Raw genomic sequence first — 25,729 nt, forward strand, 5'->3', positions numbered from 1 at the left:
CCAGTTATAAAACAACAACTTCAGCTCTAGAGCTGAACTTCAGGCCCGGCTACTAGAATGCTGAAGTTTTGCGTGAGTGCCTTTGCTACTTCGCCTCGTATGCTGAAGTTATGCGAAAAAGCGGGTACGCTTGCAATTTTTTTTTGCAAAGCGGGCACAAGTTAAAACGTGACACAAAAAGCGGGTATAGATGCAAATGCTCCTTCTTAGGTGCCACTTAAGAAAATTCTGGCTATTTGTAAATTCTGGCTATTCTTTAAACAGGGTCTTAAAATGGCTATTTGCGTACTTCCTTTTTTTTTCGAGTAAACCCACTCCACGCAGCCCCACACAGTTCAACCCGTTTCCCAATTGGAAATCTTGCTTTTGCTTAAAAAATTATACCTCTATATTTAATTATTTATCATATTCAGTTTACTTGAGGTTCTCTGTTCTTAATTCCATTTACTGAAACCAGCGCTCGCTTATCAGGTTATTCGTTGAGTACATATCTAAACTTTGCTTTATGTACATATTCTCTTTTATCACTTGATTTAATTTACTAGTAGATAATTTTATCGAATAATTTTTTACTTGATTTCCTCTACATTAAGGGAATTATGAATCTTTAGACAGATCAATTGACCACCCCTTTTTTTTGCTCTAAATTTTAGATAATTTCTGCTGGATTTGAGTTAAAACTGAAGCTGCATTGGACGGTCTCTGTCTTCTAAAGCGCATTATTATAATCATAATTGTTGTTGTTGTTGCTGTTGCTGTTAATGTTTTTTCAGGAGCTAGGGTTCATTTATTAGGGTATTTTATGATTATAGTGGACTAATTGAAGGATTCCAATTTCCCATTCAACCCACCCTATCTTTGGACATAGTCTTGAAACCTGTTTCAAACAATCAAGAAGAACACTCTTAGCATTGATAAACATCTTACCTAGTATAAATAGGTTTCCTGTTTGCAGACTGAATCAAATTATTGAAGAAGTAAAGTGACCTTATATGAAATGGTGTAAACTGCTGCTTCTTTTATGAGTTGTTTTTTTCATGACCACTATGTTTGATTTCAATTCACATTTTTTGTTCCATTCATAAAAGCAATTGGAAGACGAGGTTGCTTCTGATCTAAAGTATAACTTCTTTAACATAAGATATAATGTCCTTGTACAAATCCTAGCGGAGACAAATGCACTAGGTGATTTCTACCCATCTGTCCAATCCTTTGTGGATAGAGTTACCTGGTACCTGTTGCTGGCGGTAGGTAGCAGGTATCCCGTGGAACTAGTCGAGGTGTGCGTATGCTGGTCCGGACACCATGGTTATAAGAAAAAGAAAGATATAATGTCCTTGTATCTTATTTAACAGTGTTGCAATACCTAAATCCCAAGCTAGTTGAGATCGGCTATATGGTTTCCTCAAATATTCATTTTGCTCCATTTGCAGCGATGCTTTACAATTTTTTTTTTTTTCATTCTTGCTATTACAAATAACTTAAGAATGTCCTAATCAATAATAACTTAATGATATCCGCCCAGAAAGATATTGAAGCTATCTTTAGTTGCTAATCAACCTAGTCAGACGGTCTTACATAACACCATTCCCTAGTTTCCATCTAAGTATCTCACAAGTAACTTCATAAGGCACACTAAAGTCTGTGATTTGAATGCTGGTACTCTTACTAAAGATGGATAAGTTCTAAGCTTGTTGTATGCTTCATTAAAGTCTCAGTTTTTGCTGCAGATAATACTATGAAGCATTCCAAGGATCCTTTTGAAGCTGCCATTGAGGAACAGGAGGGCTCGCCCCCTGAATCCCCTGTTGGCCTTGACGAGAATGAAAACGAAGACCAAGCTGCACCTAATGATAGTGTTAATGGAGATGGTGATGTTAATATCAATCCTGGTCAAGGAAATCGTTTGACATCTATAACTGCACCAATTCCTGTTGGTACTGCTGGTCCAAGTAGTAAAATAAAAGAGGAAGATGAGGAGGAAGAGGAAGAAAACATGGATGTGGAGTTAGGAAAGTTCGCATCAAGCAGTGATCCTGATAAAGTGGTGAAGATGCAGTAAGTCTTTGATTTTATTTATTCTATTTTAAAGTTACTTTTATCTACAAGAAGCCTATTGGTCCTTGTTCTTTAGCATTCTGCTTTATGGATTTCATTCTTCGAAAATCTGGTTGGACTACTTAATAAATGTTACTTGTACACAATGAAAAACTCCTTTTTCATAGTTATCAACATTATTAGCTCGCTCTCCCATTTCCTTCCTGCTTGTCTATTTGCTACAAGAAATGCTTACGTCACTGCTGTCTTTAGTATGTTGTTACGCGCCTCTACCTTTAGGATATTTGCTTTATGAATTTTGGAATACTTGTAAGTCCATAACCAGTTGGATTTTTGTATTAAGATCTGTTATAAAATTTGATGGGCATCTTGCTTAGTATGATGCACACAAGTACCTGCGGGAAAAAGCAAATGCTATTTGATATTTTAAACTAGCTCTATCCATAACTGTGTGAGGTGCCTCCTGGTAGCAATGAAAATATTGCCTTTCCAGCAAGGTACCTAGTTTTGCTGGTACCAGGATTAGTAAGTTGGGGGCAAAATGGGAAGGCGACTAAGTAGATGGTATTGGAGTCATTGCAGCACCAACAAAAATAGAAGTAGCTCATTGCAGTTAAGTACTTTTCTGATTAGATTTTTCCTTTTGAAAGTGAGGGATGTCTAGAAAACTGCCAAACCTGCGCAAACCATCAAGAAAGCTGAAACTCATGAATTGATGTTTTACAAACCTATATACTCCCTCTGTTTCATTTTATAAAACTTTGTTTGTTGGATGCGGAGCTCAAGATGTTAATTTGACTTATATATTGTATTAGTGGAAAATGAAGAAATTATAAAGTTAATTTGATAGGCGAAACATCAAATGGAAGTTTAAAATAAGATCTAATGTAAAATTTTGGCCAATTCCCAGTATTCCTCTACCTGGAAATAGAGAGTTGCTATAATATTTTAAGGAAAAGGGTCAAATTTGGTTTGAAAACATGTTGTCGATCTGTTAGGTAAAGACTATGTAGTTTATTCCATGTTTTATGAATACTGGAACAACACGAGTAAGCATGTTTCTGTGGTGCTTTCCTCCCTGCGGAGGACATTTTCAAAATTGTTGTTGTCTTAAATGTCTCTTGTTCAAGGGCTAACATAAGCCATAAGAAGTAGGGGTTGAGATTTGGAATCCTCGTGGCTGCTAATCTCACCGGCATTTCTGCGTTCACAGGCCCACTCATGTGATGCTAATCTCATGTGGCACATAAACAGGCCATTGTGAAAAACTAATAGTTGCGGTCCTTGACTGCCTGCTTTGTTGTCATGAAAGATTTGATTCCTACAAGCTATACCTAATCGGAAACTTACCTTACCCTCTCCAGAGGAATTGACCTCACTGCACAGCTACGTTAGTCCAATTAGCTCCTTACTGAGTAAATACATTATTTTTACTTATTAAGAAAAATAGATACATCATTATTGGCATCCATATAGTACTATTTGGATGCTATTGTATTTCAATCGTTATATAGATTCTTTTTTGCAGGTCTATACTATCCCAATTTACAGAGCAGCAAATGAGTCGGTATGAATCTTTCCGTAGGTCTGGTTTTCAGAAATCTAACTTGAAGCGGGTATGTCTTTGATGCAATCTCCTCCTTTTAGCCTTTTATGTTTCCTTTTCTCGATGTGTTACAGATGATTGGTATTATCACCTAAAAGTACCATAGAGGATAATTTCGGACTGTTTTCTTCCCTCTCTTGTGTGCATGTATTGCCCTATTCAGATGTTTGTCGTTCGTTGTCCGGGAGACCGGGACGGGGGGTTTAGACAAAATGGGCTATACTGAGAAGAAAATTGGGTAACAGTTCTTCATTCTCTGTCAGTTGATCTTTCTAACGTATGCCTAGGCTTTCTAAGTGAACAGTTCAGTTAATACGAACCAATAAATTAACAACAGGAATAGAATAAGTAGAAAAATGCCAATCTCCGTTGCAAGAAGACTCTTATTTGCCAACTCCATTTTTCACGTCTAGTCATAATGCTAGTTCTGCTTCCAGCCTTCCATATTTTAAGGTTGGAGGGCCTTCTCATCTGATATTTGACCAGTTCCTTCCATTCAGCCAATTAAAGCAATTAGTGTTTTGTCTATCACCGAGAACATACATTTTTAGAACCTCAAATCTTTAGATGCCAAAGTTTGGGATTATAATGACACCGCTGAGATATTTGCTTGTCCACTTTCATAATGTATTGTGCATGGTTTGATTTTGTGCCATCACTCTTTGCCTATGTTGTCTATGCAGTTACTGACCAGTATCACAGGAAGTGCAAAGATATCTGTTCCAATGACAATTGTGGTGTCTGGTATAGCAAAATTGTTTGTCGGTGAGCTTGTTGAAACAGGTTGGTAAGCATTTACAATTTATATTAGAAAAGTAGATGAGCCCGAAATATCTTTTCCAGTGAGGCATAATGGACTTAGTCGATTCAGTAATGTAAATGCAGTAGCAGCCCTTAGAATCATCCACGAATGAGCATGCTTCCCAGTAAAGTTTTAAAGCACTTCACCTCTTAAACTTGCTACTATAAAAGTATCACCAAAATGGCTTCTATTGACAGACTCATCAAAATTCAAACTGTAAAGGAAAAGGACTGTGCTTGCTAGCATCTGTGACGTGTCTGAAGTTGCATTTGACATGTGTTCAGTTGATTCTAAAAACTAGACGTGTCATCTAGGGATAGGAAGAAATAGATCTTACACCGATAAAAAGTGTAAAGATATTCTTGCCCCTTTTGACCCAAGCATCCTACCATCTCTTTGATGCCCGCACTCTGCTGCCGTCTCTTCATCAGAACTCAATTTCACTCTCTTTAGTTGCCTCTCCTCTGCCTTTTTCCCACAATTGTCTTACTGAGCTTAATGGCTTCATTAACAGAAAGGTGCTGGACCAATCTTTTAGTAGTTTTAGGTGAAAATGCATCATTATATCCCAAGTATTCACTATATCTTTCCATGGAATTCTTTTATCCAGCTAGAATGGTGATGGCCGAGAGAAAGGATACTGGGCCAATCAGGCCGTGTCACATGAGAGAAGCGTATAGAAGGCTAAAACTTGAAGGCAAGATTCCAAAAGGATCAGTACCCAGGCTTTTCCGCTAGCCAACTACAGAAGCAACTTGTGCTTTTATTTCAGGTTTTCTTTGTCCTGTTTTGCGTACAGCAACTTGACTTTCAAGATCATTCCCTTTTTGGATCGTCATGACTCGTTCCTTGCTCTACTTTTTTCATGCCGTATAAACATTGCTGGGCCACAGAGCTTTGGAAGGTATGGAGAACACATTGCTACAAGTCTAAATTCGTGGGGCCTGTTCGTTATGCACTTTTCCATCAGAAGGAAGTCACTTGACATTTGGAAGAGATAGGATGTTATTATTTAAGCTGTCCCCTATTTCTGAACCCCAAATTGGGTAAGAGAACCAAATGTTCTTGAATTTTTCGGCTAAAACGTCACAGCATTGTTTTATTCAGTAGACAGTCTGCGGAGCGTGTGAATATAAGAGATGGTTAGAGCCTTGGGAAACAACACCATCAATCTTTCTATCGAGTTTCTGTCTTTTGGTTTCTCTTGTGCATAAATTATTAGTATTTGGATGTTCAAGCCTTTGGCATCATAAAAAAAGGCTAGTTGATCGTGTATTGAACTTTTGGATGCACTCAAATAAAAAGGAAAGATAGACAATAATGCTTATTCATTCACTGTGTTTGTTCATTCAACGAGGCAAAATGACCCAAAATGTTTATTGGCTAGAAAAGAGATTCAAAAAGCAATGATGAGTAAGAGGGTGTTTGGCTAAGCTTATAAGCTGGTCGAACTAGCGTATAAGCACTTTTTGGCTTATCTACGCGTTTGGTAAAGTTAAAAGTGCTTATAAGTAAAAAATAAGCCAAAAGCCATAAGCTGGTCACCTCAGGTCCCCAGCTTATGAGCTTATAAGCACTTTTTTGACCGAGATTTTTACTATTTTATCCTTAAAATATTACTCCTACATCAATACAAACTGCCTCAAGTATTCAACCTAAACCCCCCTCCCCCTCTTCAAGTCTGCAATTCTCATTGACTATTTAAGATAAGCAAATTATCTATTCCTTTGCATATTTTTATCTATGTGATTGTGTATTAATCTTTGAACTGTATGGAATAAATGAGGACATATCAAAATTTTGGTGTATTGCTTTCTAAGTGTTGTGGTGATGAAGACAATGTTCGTTTCTCTTCAAATATTTTATTCTATTTAGGTTTATTTTTCACTGAGAAATTTTTGTCAATTTATTAATTATTATAACTTATGATTATATACTTATCATTAAATAAATTAAATTTATCATAAAACTTATTTTATCTAAGCACAATTGTATTTAAAATAAAATAAAAAATAAAATATTTTGTATTTGAATCTGTCACGCTCCGAACCTAGGCTTGGACGTAACACGACACTCGGTGCCTGATTACATGTGACCGAGCAAACCAACTGGCTGGCTGAATCAACATCTGATATCATAACATACTGAATGCGGAAAATAAACTAACACATGCTGATATACTGAAAGTCTGGATGATATAAATCAAAGTGCGGAAATACTAATATAATTTTGAAACATATTTGCAGCCAACATAGCTTAACATGAAAAGCCTGAGACTCTGGCTAACTGTTACTCTAGTCTATGAAGCCTCTAATGAAGTACTGAAAACACTAATTGTCTGTAAATATTGAAAGACTGTATAGTAATGATAATGCCCCGAAAGAACTGGGGATCACCAAATAGCTGGTACGAGAATCCTAGCGCTCTGAATCATCAACCTGTAAATCATTACCTGTATCGTGAGATGCAGGCATCGGGCAAAAGGGACGTCAGTACATTTGAATTGCACTGGTATGTAAAGCAATTGAAAGAAAGAATTATAAATGCTGAAACTGAAACTAAGTTGATAATCGAGAATTGATAATTGATAACTGAAATGATAACTATTGAAACTGAAACTGAAATGATAACTGAACTGATAACTGGTAACTGAAATGATAAGTGATAACTGAAATGATAACTAATAGTTGAACTGAACAAAGGAAGTAAGGATATGAGTACTCCCTGTTCTGAATGATGAACAACCTGTTTATCTGAATATTAAGCTGCGGCCTCAGGCCCAATATATATATGTGCACAACTGCGGCCTCGGGCCCAAGTATACGTATACATAACTGCGGCCTCAGGCCCAAAGATGCATAAAACATAAACTGCGGCCTCAGGCCCAAAGATGCATAAAGCATTAACTACGGCCTCAAGACCAAATACAAGTGTTCAACATTCAGGGATTTAAAATCAGGAACTGAGAATCATACCGCAATACATGATAGTGAAATACTGAATCACACTGAGTTACATGATACCAGAATACTAGATCATACTGAGTTACATAATACTAGAATACTGAATAGGACTAGACTGGGACATGTATTATTGAATTGATTATGAACACTGAAACTTCAACTGTTTATGGCATACAGAGTAATCTATACTAAGACTCAGGGGCGTCAAACCCAAGTCTATATTGAATACGCACTGAGCTCACAACGTTCAGAATGAAAGTCATGAACGAGTTATGAAGCTAAAGAATACAAGTTCTACAACTATTCAGGAACTAGGCTAAACTATATTTCTGAGGCAATTAGTAACGTCATAAAAGAAACGTAGTATAGGGAGAATCATTAACGTTCCCAAGCATAGAGAGTTAGCCTCACATACCTTAACTTCCTGCTCTTGTGCATAATTGTAACGACCCGACCGGTCGTTTTGAGAATTTGCACTTCGCTCGATAGTTTGGGGCACAAGTAGCTCTGTATGATGTATTAGGACTTGTGTGCAAATTTGAGTTCATTCCGAGTTGATTTGATATGTTTCGGCGCGAGTTTTTGGAAGTCGAGAGTTTGTAAGTTCATTAAGTTTGATTTGAGGTGCGTTTCTCCGTTTCGATGTTGTTATGCGTGATTTAAGGCCTCGAGTAGGTCCGTGTTTTATTACGGGACCTGTTGGTATGCTTGTACAGGGTCCCGAGGGGCTCGGGTGAGTTTCGAATAGGTTTGGGTTGTGTTGCGCTCGTTTTTCTTATGTTTCAACGTCGTTTCTTCAAGCATAAATGGTACCACATTAAACAAATGAACTCCGATTCCTGTTTTGATTGAAGCATTAGGTCTGTATCGTAATTAAGGAGCCATAGCAAAAAGAATCGTCAAATTTGGACATCGTATGAGGATTTTATGATCATTTTGCTAAGAATTAGGCTGCCAGATCTTTTAGATTAATTACGAAATTGCCACTGACTTCGTATTTAAAAATCTGCATTATTTTCAAATATTGAAACCAACATATCTCCTTCATTATAAGATCAAATGGAGTGATTCAGAATCCTAACTTGAGTGAAATTTCACAAAGAATCCATTGGAGGTATCAAAAGCGAGTTTCGAGATCGTTTGGAATGCAAAACGAGGTAGAACAGCTGGGCAAAAATACTTAATATCAAAAGTTTGTTCATTTGGTCATATTTTGAGTTGGGGAGCTCAGATTTGGACAATTTTTGGAGGTGATTTTCACTATATGGATTGGAGTTAAGTGTTTTATACTCGATTTTGGTTATATTTCATAAATCCATCTTCGTTTTAGGCATTTGATGATTTCAAAATGAAATTTGGGGGTTTTGCCTAAAATTTCATAAATTGAATTTGAGTTTTGAATATCGATTCGGAGTCGGATTTGAGTGAAACTAGTATGGTTGGACTCGTAATTGAACGGGTGTTTGGGTTTTGTAAATTTTGTTGGGTTCCGAGGTGCGGGCCGGGGGAGTTGACTTTTATTGACTTTTTGCAAATTGTATAAGGATCATAGCTTTGTTAATTGAAATTATTTTCTCTTGCATTGTTTGATGTATTTAAATCTTCTTTGGCTAGATTGGGCCGAGTGATGGTGAATTGTTAAAGGAAAAGCTAAATTGAGTATTGAGTTGGCCGAATTGAGGTAAGTATCTTGCCTAACCTTGTGTGAGGGAAACCACCCCTTAGGAATTGAGTCAATTGTGCTATCTTGATATGTGAAAGCTGTGTACACAAGGTGACGAGTGGGTACACAATTTATATGTGGTGTTGACTGGTTAGATTGTCTAGTCTCTTTTTCATGCCTTTGATCAAATGGTCATAATATGTGGTATCTTGTTGTTAGGTTACACTTACATGCTCTATATGATGTTGTTAGCATTTATTTATCTCTTGCTCGTTGTTTGGCCTTATTTGCCTTAGTTGAAGTTATTGCCTTTCTTGTTGTTTTGTTACTTCTTAATTGTGAGTTCCTCTATGACTCTGTGCATATATGCTACTTGTCTAAATTGTTGTGGTTATCTGTGTAGTTATCACGTGCCTTACATGTCTTGTTATTTTTGTAAAGGTTGTTGTATTCCTTTGATTTTTACGTGATTCTTTTGTTGTCGTGTACTCATACTCTTGGCAGTAGAAATTCTTGTAATTGAGTTGTTGAGTTGTTGTTGTTGTTGATTTAAGCTTTTGTCTGGTGGGACCGGGTTGCACGCTGCAACATGAGGAATAAGAGTGATATATTAAGGAGGAATAAGGGAGAATTGATATTGTCTGGTAGGATCGGGTTGCACGCCGTAACATATATATACTATTTACTCTTATTGTAATTATCACGGAGGAATAAGGGAGGATTGGTAGGATCGGGTTGCATGCCGCTGTCACACCTCCTTTTTCATTGCACCCGCGAGGGTTTAAAGGAGTTTTTCCACTTAGAGGACAATCGGAACGGGATTTATTATTACAATTCAGAGTCGCCACTTGGGAGATTAATGGTGTCCCAAGTCACCTGTCGAATCCCGACCGAGGAAATTTATGACTCCGTCAACAGTCCGCGAACCAGAAATCTGAGTAAGGAATTCTGTTAACCCGGGAGAAGGTGTTAGGCATTCCCGGATTCCGTGGTTCTAGCACGGTCGCTCAACTGTTGTATTTGCTTTTATCTGATTTTAAAACATGTTCTAACCTATGTGCCTTTTATTTTAACCGCTTTTATTTTATGTATTTTTAATAAGAATTGCAACGTCGTAAAAATGTATCTCGAACCACGTCACACCAGTGCACCCGTGGCTTTTGACGCATTTCGACTTCGTTGAGATTTAGATTTGGGTCACATAAATGTGCACCCGCATTTAGGAAGGTAATATTATTAAAATACGCGCCTGAAGCAACTACGCGTTTATTATCTTTGGGGAAAACCGTGAAATTCGCTAAACGGTTCACCCGAATTCTAAGTATTTTAATATAAGCATTTAACGAGGGCCCCGCAATTCATGTGTTTTGTTTAGCGAGACTCATCTCATTTTATTATTTAAAAGGGTAAACCTAAAGCAACTACGATTTTCTATTCGATTTGTCTCTAATAATAAAAGAAAAGGTCCTAATTAATTTGTTATTGGATCAGAGCAAACCAAGTGATAATTCTGCGCCAAAGCCAACCATTGGGCTCCGAGATAGCCCAACAAAGGAAAATTGCACCCAGGTCTACACCAAAAATTGGCCAATCATACACCTTGGCCCAGGCCCAAACGAACACTGAAATCTGATCTGAGCCTGGGCCACTCGTTAAGTCACTGAGGCCCAACACTGAATCAGACCAACAGAAATCAGAAACAGAACAGAAAAAATTAAACCAAGACAAAGCAAAATTAATCGGAACAAAAACAATTAGAACCCTAAAAGTTCTGAACGAAATTATTATGCAAAGAATAAAAGGAAAATCAGACAAAGAAAAAGAGACTTACTGATTTTAGGAATTCCGGCCAGCCGCTGACGTCCGAATCTTTCAAGATTTTGACACGCAACACCCCTAACCATGTGTTTTCGCAAGAAAACACCTGGTTAAGGATAGTACGGTCCAAAATCACAAAGATTTTGGATTAGGGTTCTGCCGGAATTGAAATTTAAAATTCGTAATATTCCGGACAGATTCGAGGGTTTCTAGGTATGGGTTAATGATGAGGGAGGGATGAGGAACATATAGTATGAATTTGGGCCGGTTTGGGTGAGTTTGTGACTTGGCCGGAAAACTTAGATTGGATATTCGAGGAGGTGGGTTAGGATTCGAGGGCCATGGATGTGGGGGCTGGAAAGACGAGGTGAAGGAGAGTATGGTGTGAAATTTTGGGGGCCATCGGAGCATCGCCGCCGGCGGCAGCGATTTCCGGCCGGCGGCGCTAGGGCGGAGGACGGCGGAGATGGGAGGAGGACGGTGGGGCAACGCCGGCGTTACAGGGAGTACGAGGAGGGTGAGGGATGTTTTAGGGTTTTGGGTATAATTTCGGACACTTTTATTTGAATTGAAGGATCAATCCAGGCCGTTGGATTTGAGGGGATGGACGGTCATGATTAAACGACGTCAAAACGACGTCGTTTTGAGTATGGGGCGATTGGACCGGGCAGGGCATTTGGGCCAGTGGTTTGGTCCGGTTTTGAATGACTTTTGGGCTTAAAATTGAATTTTGGCCCAAAATTTGGTCTTTCATCAAGACCATTCTTTTATTTTATTTTTACTCTTTTATTTTGTTAGCCTTTTTGTATTTACTTATTATTTTTTTCTGATTTTGTAAAATGTTAAAACAAAACAAAGACCTAATTAATCTATTTAACTCCTAAANGGGATGAACGGTCATGATTAAACGACGTCAAAACGACATCGTTTTGAGTATGGGGCAATTGGACCGGGCAGGGCGTTTGGGCCAGTGGTTTAGTCCGGTTTGAAGCAAATTGGAGTGGGGTCGTTTTAACTGGGCTGGGCATGTATTTGGGCTGGTTTTATTAAAATCAGCCCAGCTCTGTCCCAAATTTCTCTTTTTAATTTTTGTATTTATTTACTTATTATTTTTTCTGATTTTATAAAATATTAAAACAAAACAAAGACCTAATTAATCTATTTAACTCCTAAAATTATTTAAAATTCTATTTAAAGATAAATGCAACAATTAACAATTAAACGTGTAAAGAACTATTTTTTTTGTGATTTTCTTTAACTTTGTTCTAAAACTAACTAATTAAATCCCTAAATGCAAATGCCTATTTGTATTTTCATATGAATAAAATGCAACCAATTAACACAAAAATGTAGCAAAAAATTCACAAAAATTGTAAAATAATAGAGAAATCAATTATTTGAGACTTTTGGAAATAGCTTGCTTAGGGCAAAAATCACGTGCTCACAGCTGCCCCTCTTTGCCCGGAAACACGAAGAGTTTTCGTGCAAAGATAAGTGAGCGGAAACGAGCGATTTTTGCCCGTTCGCATATTCCGTGTGAAGCATTTTTTTTAAAAGAGTTGACCGCACCCTGCTTCAAAGGTTGCCTACATATCCTGGGCTAAACAGGAATCAGGTCAGTGTAGTTCGGGAATGTCTGGTAGCTGGGACTACCAAGAGCTGCGACTTTTTGCTGTTGCTGTTGCTACTGCTCGCTGACCTCCTTATTACACCGTGTTAAAATAAAAAGAAGCTAGCCTAAGCTATGATCTACGAATTACAAAAGGGTCTTATCTATGTCTTCTAACTTGTTCTTGTGTTGCCTTGAACTTGTATCTTGTAATTTTCCGATGGTATTCCTGTTGTTGTCTTGCATTGTGATTGGCGATATTGCTGCCATTCCTCCGAATGATGCTTGATTGTTATCATTTGAAACATGTGTCCGTTTTCCAGGTGGGCTCCTGACTGCTGACGCTTGAAAAGTATTCCCTTGTTCTCCAGGCGGGCTCCTGACTGCAACGCTTGAAAAAGTATTCCCTTGTTCTCCAGGTGGATTCCTGACTGCAACAAAATAAACAAACAAAGAAAATTTTCTGCCCCAGTTTGGAGGCTGGGCACATCATGTTATCAAATATTAAAAGCTAAAATTTGAATTGTACTTCCCTTGTTCTCCAGGTGGGCGCCTGACTGCTGAATCTTAAAAAGTATTCCCTTGTTCTCCAGGTGGGCTCCTGATTGCTGAACTTGAAAAGTATTCCCTTGTTCTGACTGCAACAAAATAAACAAACAAAGAAAATTTTCTGCCCCAGTTTGGTGACTGGGTACAACATGTTATCAAATATTAAAAGCTAAAATTGGAATTGTACTTCCCTTGTTCTCCAGGTGGGCTCCTGACCGCTGAACTTGAAAAAGTATTCCCTTGTTCTCCAGGTGGGCTCCTGATTGCTGAACTTGAAATGTATTCCCTTGTTTTCCAGGTGGGCACCTGATTTCAGCAGAAATAGACAGAACAAAGAAACATTTTCTGCCCCTGTTCCAATCAAAGAAAAATTTGTTAATGTAAAATGGTGGTTAGCTGCTGGCATTCTTGTTGGCCGTGCTCCCGCTTCCGACTTTGCTCTGACTTGCTTCTTTGGACTTGCTTTGACTTGTCACGATTTCCCAATTGACTTTCAACCCTCTGATCTTGATGACCCACATGTTTTACCTCGTACCACTGTTTGGTGTTTCTGATCCCTTCTTGTGAACCTTGCTTCTCCCTCACAACCATCTGATTATTCCACTGATTTCCATTGGTCCTTCATGTTTTACTCTCTTTTGACATGTTCCCACCTTGTTGTGCCATCTAACTAGGAAGCTAGTAGTTAACTTTGACATCCTTCTTTTGTTTTTGAATAGAACTAAAACATCTTATAGACAGACTTCAAGAGAAAGAAATGCAATGACCTCGAAGGTTTTGAGGATAGAAAAACTATGAAAACAGATGAGGTGTAATGAAGAGAAAAGGACAGGACTTATCTGAGCGGAAAGGCTGACTTCATTGATNGCAAATGCCTATTTGTATTTTCATATGAATAAAATGCAACCAATTAACACAAAAATGTAGCAAAAAATTCACAAAAATTGTAAAATAATAGAGAAATCAATTATTTGAGACTTTTGGAAATAGTTTGCTTAGGGCAAAAATCACGTGCTCACAAGGAGAACTTCGCGAACGCGACCAGAGGGACGCGAACTCGATGAAGGAATGCCTGCTGCAGATTTTCTGCAATTTTTCTAAGTCCAAAACCACCCCGATACCTATCCGAAACTCACCCGAGCCCTCAGGGCTCCAAACCAAATATGCACACTGACTCAAAAACATCATACGAACTTGCTCGAGCGATCAAATCGCCAAAATAACATCAAAATCATTGAATTGAGACTTAAATCCAAGGAATCTTTCAAATTTCATAAACTTCCAAATTTTCCAATTTAAGGCCGAAACACGTCAAACGACGTCCGTTTTCAACCAAACTTTACAGGAAGCGCTTAACCAATATATATTACCTGTACCGGGCGTCGGAACCAAAATACGAGCCCGATACCATTACTTTTTGATCAAATTTCATTTTTATATTCCTTAAACATTTTCAGAAAACAATTTCACGGAAAAATTCATTTCTCGGGCCTGGGACCTCGGAATTCAATTCCGGGCATATGCCCAAGTCCCATATTTTTCTACGGACCTCCCGAGACCGTCAAATCATGGGTCCGGGTCCGTTTACCAAAAATGTTGACCAAAGTCAACTTTAATCATATTAATATCAAAATTCTTCAAATTTTTCACATAATTCATATATTTCAACATAAAAACTTTCCGGCTGCGCACCCAGACTGCGCACGCAAATCGAGGCAACTAAAAGTGAGGTTTTCAAGGCCTCGGAAGCACGGAATGACTAAGAAAACAAGTGATGACCCTTTGGGTCGTCACATCCGGTTAATCCAAAATGCATGGCATGATCAATGGTACCAGCTTCTCCACTCAGATAAGTCCGCTTCTCTTCCTTCTTCATTACAAATCATCCGTTTTCGGATTCTCTCTATCCTTAACCCTCGAGGTCATTGTATTTCATTCTTTTGAGGTCTGTCTTTAAGATGTTTCAGTGTCAATTCTGTTCGAAACAAAAGGGGATGAATATCAAGGCTAACTACCAGTTTCCCAGTTGCAAAGCACGGCAGGGCCGGAATATACCAAAGATGTCAAAAGGCAAAGTAAGACACAAAGGACCACCGGAAGTTTCATTGGTGGATTGATCATATAGTCGTGGGGGAAAACAAGTTTCAGATAGAGGAGTCAGAAACACAAAAACAACAATACGGGATAGAACACTTGGGTCATCAAAGTTAGGGGGTTGAAATTCGGTCAGGAAGTCGAGGTGGTTCAAGGCAAGTCCAGGAGAGCGATTCGGAGTAAAGCCCAGCAGCAGGGACATACCCAGCAAAAATGCCAGCAACTAACCACCATTTCATATTAACAAATTTTTCTTTGATTGAGTCAGGGGCAAGAAATTTTCTTTGTTTGATATATTGAAGTCAGGCGCCCACCTGAAGAACAAGGGAATACATTCCAAGCTTCAGCAATCAGGCGCCCACCTGGAGAATAAGGGAAGTCCAATTAAAATTTTCACTTTCAAATTTTTAGTAATATTTGGTAAGATGATGTGCCCAGCCACCAAACTGGGGAAGGAAAATTTTCTTTGTTTTGTCTCTTTTGTTGAAATCAGGCGCCCACCTGGAGAACAAGAGAATACATTACAAGTTCAGCAGTCAGGCGCCCACCTGGAGAACAAGGGAATACGTTTCAAGTTTCAGCAATCAGGAGCCCACCTGGAGAACAAGGGAATACATTTCAAGTTTCAGCAATCAGGCGCCCACCTGGAGAACAAGGGAATACATTTCAAGTTTCAGCAACCAGGCGCCCACCTGGATAACAAGGGAAGTACAATTCAAATTTTAGCTTTCAAGTTTTTTGATATTTGATAACATGATGTGCCCAGTCATCAAACTGGGGCAAAAAAATTTTCTTTGTTTTGTCTCTTTTGTTGGAATCAGGCGCCCACCTGGAGAACAAGGGAATACATTTCAAGTTCAGCAGTCAGGCGCCCACCTGGAGAACAAGGGAATATATTTCAAGTTCAGCAGTCAGGCGCCCACCTAGAGAACAAGGGAATACTTTTCAAGTTCAGAAGTCAGGCGCCCACCTGGAGAACAAGGGAAGTACAATTCAAATTTTAGCTTTCAAGTTTTTGATAACATGATATGCCCAGCCACCAAACTGGGGCAGACAATTTTCTTTGTTTGTCTATTTTGTTGAAGTCAGGAGCCCACCTGGAGAACAAGAGAATACTTTTCAAGTTCACCAATCAGGAGCCCACCTGGAGAACATGGGAATACATTTCACGTTCAGCAATCAGGCGCCCACCCGGAGAACAAGGGAAGTACAATTCAAATTTTAAATTTCAATTTTTAATATTTGTTAACATGCTGTACCCAGCCACCAAATTGGGGCAGAAAATTTTCTTTGTTTGTCTATTTTGTTGCAGTCAGGAGCCCACCTGGAGAACAAGGGAATACATTTCAAGTATCCGCAATCAGGAGCCCGCCTGGAGAATAGAGGCACATATTTTAAATTGTCAAGCATCACTCGGAGGAATGGCAAAACATCTCCGATCACAATGCAAGGCAACAACGCAAGAATTCCATCGGAAGAATACAAGTTCAAGGCAACACAAGAGCAAGTTTGAAGACATAGATATGACCCTTTTTGTAATTCATAGATCATAGCATAGGCTAGCTTCTTTTTGTTTCAACACGGTGTAATAAGGGAGGTCAGCAAGCAGTAGCAGCAGCAACAACAGTGAAATCACAGCTCCTGGTAGTCCCAGCTACCAGACATTCCCGAACTACATTGACCTGATTCCTTTTTAGCCAATGATATGTAGGCAACCTCCGAAGCAGGGTGCAGTCAGCTCTTTCAAAAATGCTTCACACGGAATATTGAAACGGGCAAAAATCGCTCGTTTCCGCTCACTTATCTTTGCACGAAAACTCTTCGTGTTTCCGGGCAAAGAGGGGCAGTTGTGAGCACGTGGTTTTTGCCCTATAAGAATTATTCCCAGAAATTCAAGACAAAAATATAAATATTTTTTATTATTATTTTACAATTTTGTGGATGTTTGTGATATTTTGTGGTAATTGTTTGCATTTTTCGTTGTACATTTTAACTATGAAAATATATTTGTCTTCGCATTTAGGATTTAATCTCATATTTTAGGTTTAATTAGTGGTTAAGTTGCTTTCACAATAAAATGTAAAAAAATAACGAAAATGGTTCTTTTTTCATTCATAGTTAGATTTGTCTTGGTTTGCATTTAAATTAGGAGTTAGTGTAGTTGAAAATTAAGAAATATAATTTTAGGGTCAATTTGGTTTTTGGTTTTAATTTAGCATTTATTAAAATCAGAAAAATCAAATAAAAAAAAAGAAAAGAAGAAAATAAACAAAACAAAAGAGTTTGAAATAATAAACAAAAGGACTGGCCAGTTCAGGCCATTTTTCGTGCAAAGGCCCAAAAGCCATAAACCCAGCCCAATACTCCACCAAAACTCACCCCAATTAGCCCAGGCCCGTCCCTCAACCCGGTCGGTTCACCACGCCCAACCAAACGACGTCGTATTGTTGAGTTTAGATCCGGGCCGTCGATTTTAAGGGATCTAACGGTTCATAATTGGTTGTGGTTTGAGATAAAAGTGTAGTAAAATACTTTATACAACCAGAGACCAAATGTCACCCTCATCGTACCCCCCTACCCCTCTCCGTCTCCGTCGCCGGCTCCACCCTAGCTCCGCCGCCGGAAATCGCCCACGGCAGCGGAGAGCAACCAAACCTGCTCAAATTTACACCGTTTCCTCTCCTTCACCTCCCCATTCCGTATCCACCATCGCTTTCCTCCAAATATCACCCAAACTCTCCAAATAACCCAAACCCTAGCACCGCCACCTCCGTGCATGGCGCCGCCGCCACTCAAACCTCACCAAACTTACACCGTAGGTGCACTTCCACCCCCACATCACAGATCCACTCCCTTTTTACTTCAAATATGCCTTAAGTTTCTCGAATATCTAATCTAAAATCAGGAACTAGGCGGGCATCGTTTCTTCTCCAATTTCTTCATGAGTTTTGGACTCAATTTCATCGTGGAATAAGGTTATTTGACTGTTCTTGACTAAGAACAGTTCTTGACTAAGAACAGTTCTTGACTAAGAACAGTCGATTGATTTTATCCCACGGTTGAAGTTGACAAGTCAATCTATTTCGAGGCTAAAGCAGTAAGGTTTCTTCATCTTATTTGATTATTTCTTTTGTTTGTTTTAATTTCTTGTTGTGATAATTGTTTGTCGGTGAGTTTTGTTTAAATTCTCCTTGTTTGTGTTTTATCTGCAGATTTTTATAGGCATTAATTTCCTAATTTTATTTTGTTCTTGTTCATCTCAGTATCTCATCTAATTTAGGATTAATTTAGGGCATTAATTTGATCTGATTTTTTTTTGTCTTGTTCTTGATTTGTTTTGATTTTTCATTTGAATCAGTGAGTTATTTTATTACAATTTCTGGTCTGATTTGGCTTTCATTCTTGAATTAAATTAGGGTTTGATTTTTAGTGATTTTGTTCTTGTTAATTTGATTTTAATATCTTAGGGTTACAATTTTAATTTGTTCATTATTACCAGTCTTGGAACATAGTTCAATTAGAGTTAATCTCAGTTCTAATTAGAATTAGTTCGTTAGATGGATTAATCCTTTTAGGGAGTGTTTGGTTATAGCTGATGATCTTTAACCAGGGTTGAGGTTTGTTTATCTAGGTTAGTAATTTCATGGGTAGTACAAGGGCAGTAAGGGTAGTTTACTTAGGGAACAGGATAGCAACCGAATTTGGAAACTCTAGAATACTCTAGAATAGGGTTCAATTTGCAATTTTAGGAAATAGAGTAGGATAACTTGGAAAAGAATTCAGTAAATTAGGGTCTAAGGGATAAAATCTGAAAATAAAAGAGGGGGAAAAGTGTGGGGGGGATCTAGAAGCTTCCGCCTGAAATTTGCCTACAAAAGGCAGCCCCCTTGCCTTCATTAAGGAGTTTTTTCAAGCTCTGAAAATTCCCCCCACTTTCACAAGTCTTCATCAGCTCAAATTTGAATTCAAATTCAAAAAAAAGTTCTCTAGATCTAGATCTTCAAAAACCAAAAACCAAAAAAAATAATACAAAAAACTCAAAAGAAAAACACTGTCCTGTTGAGATTTTCAGTTGAATCTCAAGCTGTAGTGATAGCTTTACAGTTTCTGTTCACTCCTGGATTTCTGAGAGGCTGTTTGGTTTTAAGTTACTCTTGTTGTTGCTGGTTAACGACTGCTGCTGACCTATTTCCTTCTTCTTATTCAATTCATATTCCAGGTACATAATCTAAAGCTGATCTGCTGTATCTTCCCAAGCAAACATGGGAATAAAATTGATGTTTGATCTCTGCATAAGTTGCATTGTGTCATTAGCCTACTATATTTTGAAGTAGTTGCATAGTTCGGTAGTTATATCCCTTGTATTTTAAAATGAAAACTGAACCGGAATGGAATGTATAATTAGGACTATTTTTGGGATTGTTTGCACTGTTGTGGATAGGACTGTTATAATTGGACTGTATTGCTATTACTTTTCGGATTCGCATTGTGAGTTGAATGCCTGATTCATCTTCAGTAGTTATAAAAATAGGTTTAAAATGGCTTTGAGTTTCAGTAGCTGACTTCAGTAGTTCAGCTCTGCAAATCCAAAAATAGTTGGGCTGTTTTTGAATTTAGGCAGTTAACCTGTTTGTGTATAGGTTTACATGCATGACTCTTGTTGTTAAAATTCAATCCATGTCCAGGCTTGAAAATAGGTATAAAATCAGCATTGTGGCTTAAACTATTCAATAGTTTAATCGATAATCAGTTAATCCTTGGCTTTCAAAAATGATCTCAACTGTTTTGTGATTAAAAATGAAATTTTATCATTTGATTCTGCTAATCATCAGATCACTCGCCTTTGTCATTTTTATAAGTACTACATATGATGATCTTCCTGCTTTAATCTCATTTCCTTGTGTGAATAACGGTAGAGCTGGTACCCAAACCAGCATAGGCAGTTAAAAGCTAGTTCTGAAATCGAAATTTCAATATTTGGTTAGTAACCATACTAGGTAATCATCTTGGGCCTACTGATGAACTCTCAAATCCATAGCATTAACCCATTAACTAAATGAGTCTGATTGTATGTCCATAGTCATGGGCCAACCATCGAGGCCCAACAAAATCCCTGGAGGCTGAAAATATTGTAAGATCATGGGGATTAATTGGCAATATAAATTTGGGTTTTTCGAGTTAGGTGGTGGGTTCAAATTAAGAGGGCCCTCCCTTTTGTTTGAATCCGGACTTGAACTTGAAACCCGAATTTTATAATATTAATCAACTAGGATCCCTTAGAGACAAATTTAAATAGAAATTTGTAGTTTGCTCTAGGATGGCCTTTATATAAAAATGAGATGAGCCTCGCCGAACAAAATATATATATTGCGGGTCCCTCATTAAATGCTTCTACTAAAATATTTAGAATTCGGGGCGTGCCGTTTAGCGAATTTCACGGCCTCCCGCAAAGATAATAACGCGTTAGCCACTTTAGGCGCGTTTTTAATAATTTTACCTTCTTAAATACGGGTGTGCATTTCATGCGACCCAAATCCAAATCCCAAAACGTTGAATAAAAAATCTTTCAAGGATCCGGGTGCATTTCATGTGACGTGATCCGAAAACATATTTCTAAACGACGTTCACTTTCTTAAAAATTGACTAAAACCGGTAAACAATTCTAGAATTGCGCTATAGGTTTTAACATGTATAAAAATCAAATTTCAGCCAAATATAGCAGTTGAGCGACCGTGCTAGAACCACGGAACTCGAGAGTGCCTAACCCCTTCTCCCGGGTTAACAGAATTCCTTACCCGGATTTCTGGTTCGCAGACTATAATACAAAGTCAACGCTTTCCTCGATTCGAGATTCTAAACCGTTGAATTGGGACACCATAAATATCCCAAGTGGCGACTCTGAATCTCTTAATAAATGAATCCCGTTTCGATTGTCCTTTAATTGGAAAAAACTCCTTTTATTATACCCTTCACGGGGTGTAGTAGCGAAAAAGGAGGTGTGACAGCTCTGGCGACTCTGCTGGGGAACGAACCCAGAATCTCTGGTTCAGGGTTCAAGAATTCGAGCTTTGTTAAATTGTTATATTTGGCTTTATCTGATTCTACATGTTCCATGCTATATGTGCTAAATGTTTTACCGCTTTGATATTTGTTGAATTGTATATAAACTGTCGCATATCCCTTCCTCTTTCTGAGTCTTCTACATCATGGAGAAGGGTGCACTTCGTGTAGCTTCTCTTCATTTTAGAGTCTTTTCCAATTTAGAACGAGGTTTGGATAAGTTGCTAAGCCGGCGGAGCTTCTGTATCCCCGGTATGCTGCCTCCCCCTTTGCCCGAGTTGTCCGCTCGGGTAAGCCAGGTCTAGACCGATAAACCTAGGGTTTAAACCTAGAAGAACAATAACCTCATGCCGGATCCCTAGTAGGACGCTTGTTTGCATCATGTGCATTTGACTTAGGGGACTCAACACAAGTGTTGGGTCCGTCTAGGACAGGTGACCTGAATTGAATTGACCATCCTGATGCATCTTACGTGCTACTTGCGCATTTATTTGCTCGGTTTTGCATGTGGACCGGCTTGTATATAATGAGTGAAAATTGTGGAAAATAGCAGTGATAGGACTAAGTGAGGGTAACCATTTGTTTGAAAAACCAATACCCAAATCGTACCGAAATGCCACCGGATTTGTGAAAAATGAAAAGAAAAGAAAAAGAGAAAATATTTGAAAAATAGAAAGAAAATTGTCGTTCAAAATAGCTTTGATTTTGGCAAAGCTACCCGAACTACGCTGGTTTGATTCTCACCGGGTGTGAGATACGTAGGCAACCCTTATCGGGTCCAACCACCCCTTTTCAAAAATAGCCAAATAATGTCAAAATTGTAAATTTTTGTCAAAATAAGTCGGGTGATGCCATTCTTATTAAAATAAGCCGAATGGCCCCAAAAGGGCGCCGGAAGGCTGTTTTTGCAAGAACAACCACCCTGAGTCATTTTTAAATGGTTTACGGGCACGACCTTAAAATCTCCCTTTCGGAAGTGCTGAAAGGCTGTATCTGCAAAGCCGAGTCTTTGTTTACTTAAATGCAATCTTTGCAAAAATAGCCACTTTGCTTTTTAAGTCAAAATAAGTCATTACATGGCCAGTTTTTTTTAAATAGCCACAGTTGATATTGAAGCCTTCTCAGTCTTGCGCAGGCCTGCGGCGACGCCGAGTGATGCCCCGTGGGCCCCAGGATGTGAAGCGTTGATGTACTCTTGATATAGTTTTTTATCATCGAGTCCATATTTTTTGATTCGAGTATGTTTTGTAGTATCCTTTTCCAAAAAATGAATAACCTGGTAACTTGTGGAAAAATTCCAAAAAAAATAAAGAGGAAAGGCAAACAATGGAAAACATAAGGGAAGAGCAAAAGGTTAAAGCAAAGAATGGGCCTGACAAATAAAGAAAAACAAAAGCCGGGATGACGCAAGCAGTCGAGCAAATGCATAATAGGAACCGTTAACTGCTTAGGTGCATTCATTCCCAAATGTGCGGTTATCTATTTGATAATGCTCTAACCGCTAACAAAGTTGTTGTTGATGATGAGTCCAGGAAAGTGGTTAAGTTGACTGGAATTCTGGCAACCCATCCACACAACACCCGCTCTAAGGATACATCAAAATTGGTCAACCAAGAGCTAGAAGCAAGCATTGTCAACCCGTCTAGGGAAGAAGAAGTAGTGGATGTCAATTCCATGAAAGAGGAGATGTATAAACTAAAGCAGCAAATGGCCGAGATGTACCGGGCCTGGTCAAAGGGACACCCACTACCAGCCTATCTTGCTAACCTTGCCTGCATCCCACCATTAGCTCAGCCACAAGATCCTCCCACAGTAAACTCCTCTCCAGCCTACCCTACCTACCAGCAATACTACGCAACCACTTCCCAAACACCACCACCTCCACCACCCAAACAAATCCCATGCCCTCCACCAGCAACTACTCTTGTGTTTGTGGCTTCCTCACCTGCCGCAGTACACAGATCTTCTAGTGAACCCCTGTTCCAAACCCAGGAAAACCACTATTACCCACCCGAACCCACCTTCAAACCACCAGAGCCATACTCTTACACTCCCCGTTTTGATCTCTCAGCTGAAGAAGAGAAGCCTCCCAAAACCCTAAGCAGGAGGAGATGATACGAAAGGTGAAGAGCTTAGAGCAGTCATTCAGAAATATGCAGGGTCTAGGAGGACAGGTGAGTGTGGCCTACAAGGACTTGTGCTTGTTTCCCGACGTCCACCTACCTGCGGGATTCAAGTTACCCAAGTTTGATCTGTATGATGGACATGGTGATCCGGTAGCCCATCTGAGGGGATTTTGCAGTAAGATGAGAGGAGCTGGGGGAAGGGATGAGTTATTAATGGCGTACTTTAGTCAAAGTCTCAGTGGTGCAGCCTTGGAATGGTACACGCGGCAAGATCATGCTCGATGGTACACTTGGGATGATTTGGCCCAAGCGTTCGCGTGCCATTTTCAGTACAATCTCAAAGTCGTCCCAGACTGTCTGTCACTGACCAATATTGAGAAGAAGCCGGGGGAAAGCTACAGAGAGTACGGTTTTCGGTGGAGAGAACAGGCGGCAAGAGTCGATCCTCCAATGAAGGAAAGCGAGATGGTTGATTACTTCCTGCAGGCTTTGGAGCCTACTTACTATGGTCACCTGGTGTCAGTAGTGGGAAAAACATTCAACGAGGTCGTGAAAATGGGAAGTATGGTGGAAGAGGGTCTCAGGTACAACAAGATTATGAGCTATTCGGCAATCAAGGCAACTACCCAGGCTATCCAGAGCGGCACTGGAGGGGTATTGGGAAAGAAAAAGAAAGAAGATGTTACAGTAGTGGAATCGAGAGCTTGGTCCAGGGGCCCATCACTATATTATCACAAACCACGACCCCATCCCCAAACCTACCCACACACCCCATATGGCCCACCGCAACACTACTACCCACCTCATGTCCCCCATTTCTCTGTTCATCATGCCCAAACATACCCCCAACCTCCTACCCACGCGCAATGGCACGCACCTACCCCACAAGCTACTTACCCAACTCAAAGTACCTACCCACCCCCGAGAGCCTACAGAAACCCCACCGGAACTAGTTTTCGACCTAACCCTGTTTCCAAGACTGATAGGCTGCAGAAGAAGAAGACTTTCACTCCATTGGGAGAATCTTATACCAGCTTATACCACAGATTGAGACAGTTGGGCATGTTGAGTCTGATTGAACCCAAAGTGCCATATCCTCCCCCAAGGAATCTGGACCACTCGGTGCGTTGCGAGTATTGCTCGGGTGCTCCGGGACATGACACAGAAAAATGCTGGCATTTGAAAACGGCCATCCAGGAGCTCATTGATACCCGCTGAATTGAAGTACAGGCCCCGGAGACGCCTAACATCACTCAGACTCCATTGCCAACCCATCACGAGACCCATATGATTGAGTTAGTGCAAAAGGGAGAGTACAAGAAGCCTTCACAAACCATAATGATGATCAGGGCCAGTGAGGACAGATCAAATGAGAAACCAACCAGTGGGAGGGCATTGATCAAGGTAGAGGAGACAATTAACAAACCAGTGATGGTGATAAAGAAGGAGCCTTTGAGCAATGTTGCAGTAAAACAAGAATCAGCTAAAGTGGTGGTGCCGGGGGCAGCTGTTAAGCCCGTTGTGATTGTAAAAGGGGCTCACATGGAGCCGGTTATCATCAAGCCAGTGACTCAGTTACAAGTAGTCAGTGAAAAGGTCGTCCCATGGAATTACGGCGGAGTGACTGTGACGTATAAGGGGAAGGAAGTTAAAGAAGAAGTTTGTGAAATCCATGGGCTGACTCGTTCAGGAGATGCTTTGCCCCTGAAGAGCTAAGTAAAGCCAAAACAGCCAAAGATAATCCAGCGCCAATAAAAAGGGCCGTAACTAAAGAAGAAGCAGAAGAATTCTTGAAGAAGATGAAGGCGCAAGACTGCTCCATTGTAGAACAGTTGAGAAAACCCCCAGCACAAATCTCATTGCTATCTTTATTGATCCATTCGGATGAGCACCGACGGGCGTTGATGAAGATTCTGAATGAAGCCCATGTTCCTAATAAGATCTTTGTGAATCATCTGGAGAAAATAACAAACAAGATTTTCGAGGTCAACAGGGTTACATTTTCTGATGATGTGCTGCCCTTGGAGGGCACTGAGCACAATAGAGTACTCTACCTCACGGTGAAATGTGAGGACTTTGTGGTCACCCGGGTGCTGATTGACAACGACTCCAGCGCAAACATTTTCCCTCTCTCCACCCTAGACAAGTTAAAGGTGGACGGTGAGAGAATCCACAAGAATAGCATATGTATACGAGGATTTGATGGAGGAGGAAAGGACACGGTTGGGGATATAGTGTTGGAACTGACGATAGGACCGGTTGAATTTACTATGGAGTTCCAGGTGCTCGACGTGGCTGTTTCTTACAATCTCTTATTAGGCCGACCTTGGATTCATGCAGCAAAAGCGGTGCCGTCCACCTTACATCAGATGGTCAAATTC

The 25,729-nt window shown here is 39.6% G+C and overlaps 1 protein-coding gene across 4 annotated transcripts; it reads left to right on the forward strand.

Moving 5' to 3' along the window:
* The first annotated feature begins 322 nt into the window (after positions 1-322).
* On the forward strand, positions 323-5,801 carry LOC109237657 (transcription initiation factor TFIID subunit 11-like). 4 transcript variants are annotated; one of them, XM_019403984.1, is made up of 6 exons: positions 324-471; positions 1,731-2,058; positions 3,587-3,674; positions 4,348-4,447; positions 5,077-5,238; positions 5,360-5,801. In XM_019403984.1, exons 2-5 carry the CDS (start codon positions 1,739-1,741, stop codon positions 5,202-5,204), a joined length of 636 nt encoding a protein of 211 aa, XP_019259529.1. In that variant the 5' UTR covers positions 324-471; positions 1,731-1,738; the 3' UTR covers positions 5,205-5,238; positions 5,360-5,801. The 4 variants fall into 4 exon arrangements, with proteins under 4 accessions (XP_019259528.1, XP_019259530.1, XP_019259529.1 ...); XM_019403983.1 differs by having other exon boundaries at positions 323-483; positions 5,077-5,801; XM_019403985.1 differs by having other exon boundaries at positions 323-478; positions 5,077-5,801.
* Positions 5,802-25,729: the final 19,928 nt, after the last annotated feature.

The sequence above is a fragment of the Nicotiana attenuata genome, unplaced genomic scaffold (genome assembly GCF_001879085.1).
Source record: "Nicotiana attenuata strain UT unplaced genomic scaffold, NIATTr2, whole genome shotgun sequence".
Classification (NCBI taxonomy): Eukaryota; Viridiplantae; Streptophyta; class Magnoliopsida; order Solanales; family Solanaceae; genus Nicotiana; species Nicotiana attenuata.

What these genes read in the sequence shown, in the direction of transcription:
- LOC109237657 (XM_019403983.1), top strand. Translation starts at nt 1,739, where the DNA reads ATGAAGCATTCCAAGGATCCTTTTGAAGCTGCCATTGAGGAACAGGAG. An exon ending in AGAAATCTAACTTGAAGCGG is followed by an intron (nt 3,675 to 4,347) that starts GTATGTCTTTGA and finishes TTGTCTATGCAG; the next exon opens with TTACTGACCAGTATCACAGG. An exon ending in CGGTGAGCTTGTTGAAACAG is followed by an intron (nt 4,448 to 5,076) that starts GTTGGTAAGCAT and finishes TCTTTTATCCAG; the next exon opens with CTAGAATGGTGATGGCCGAG.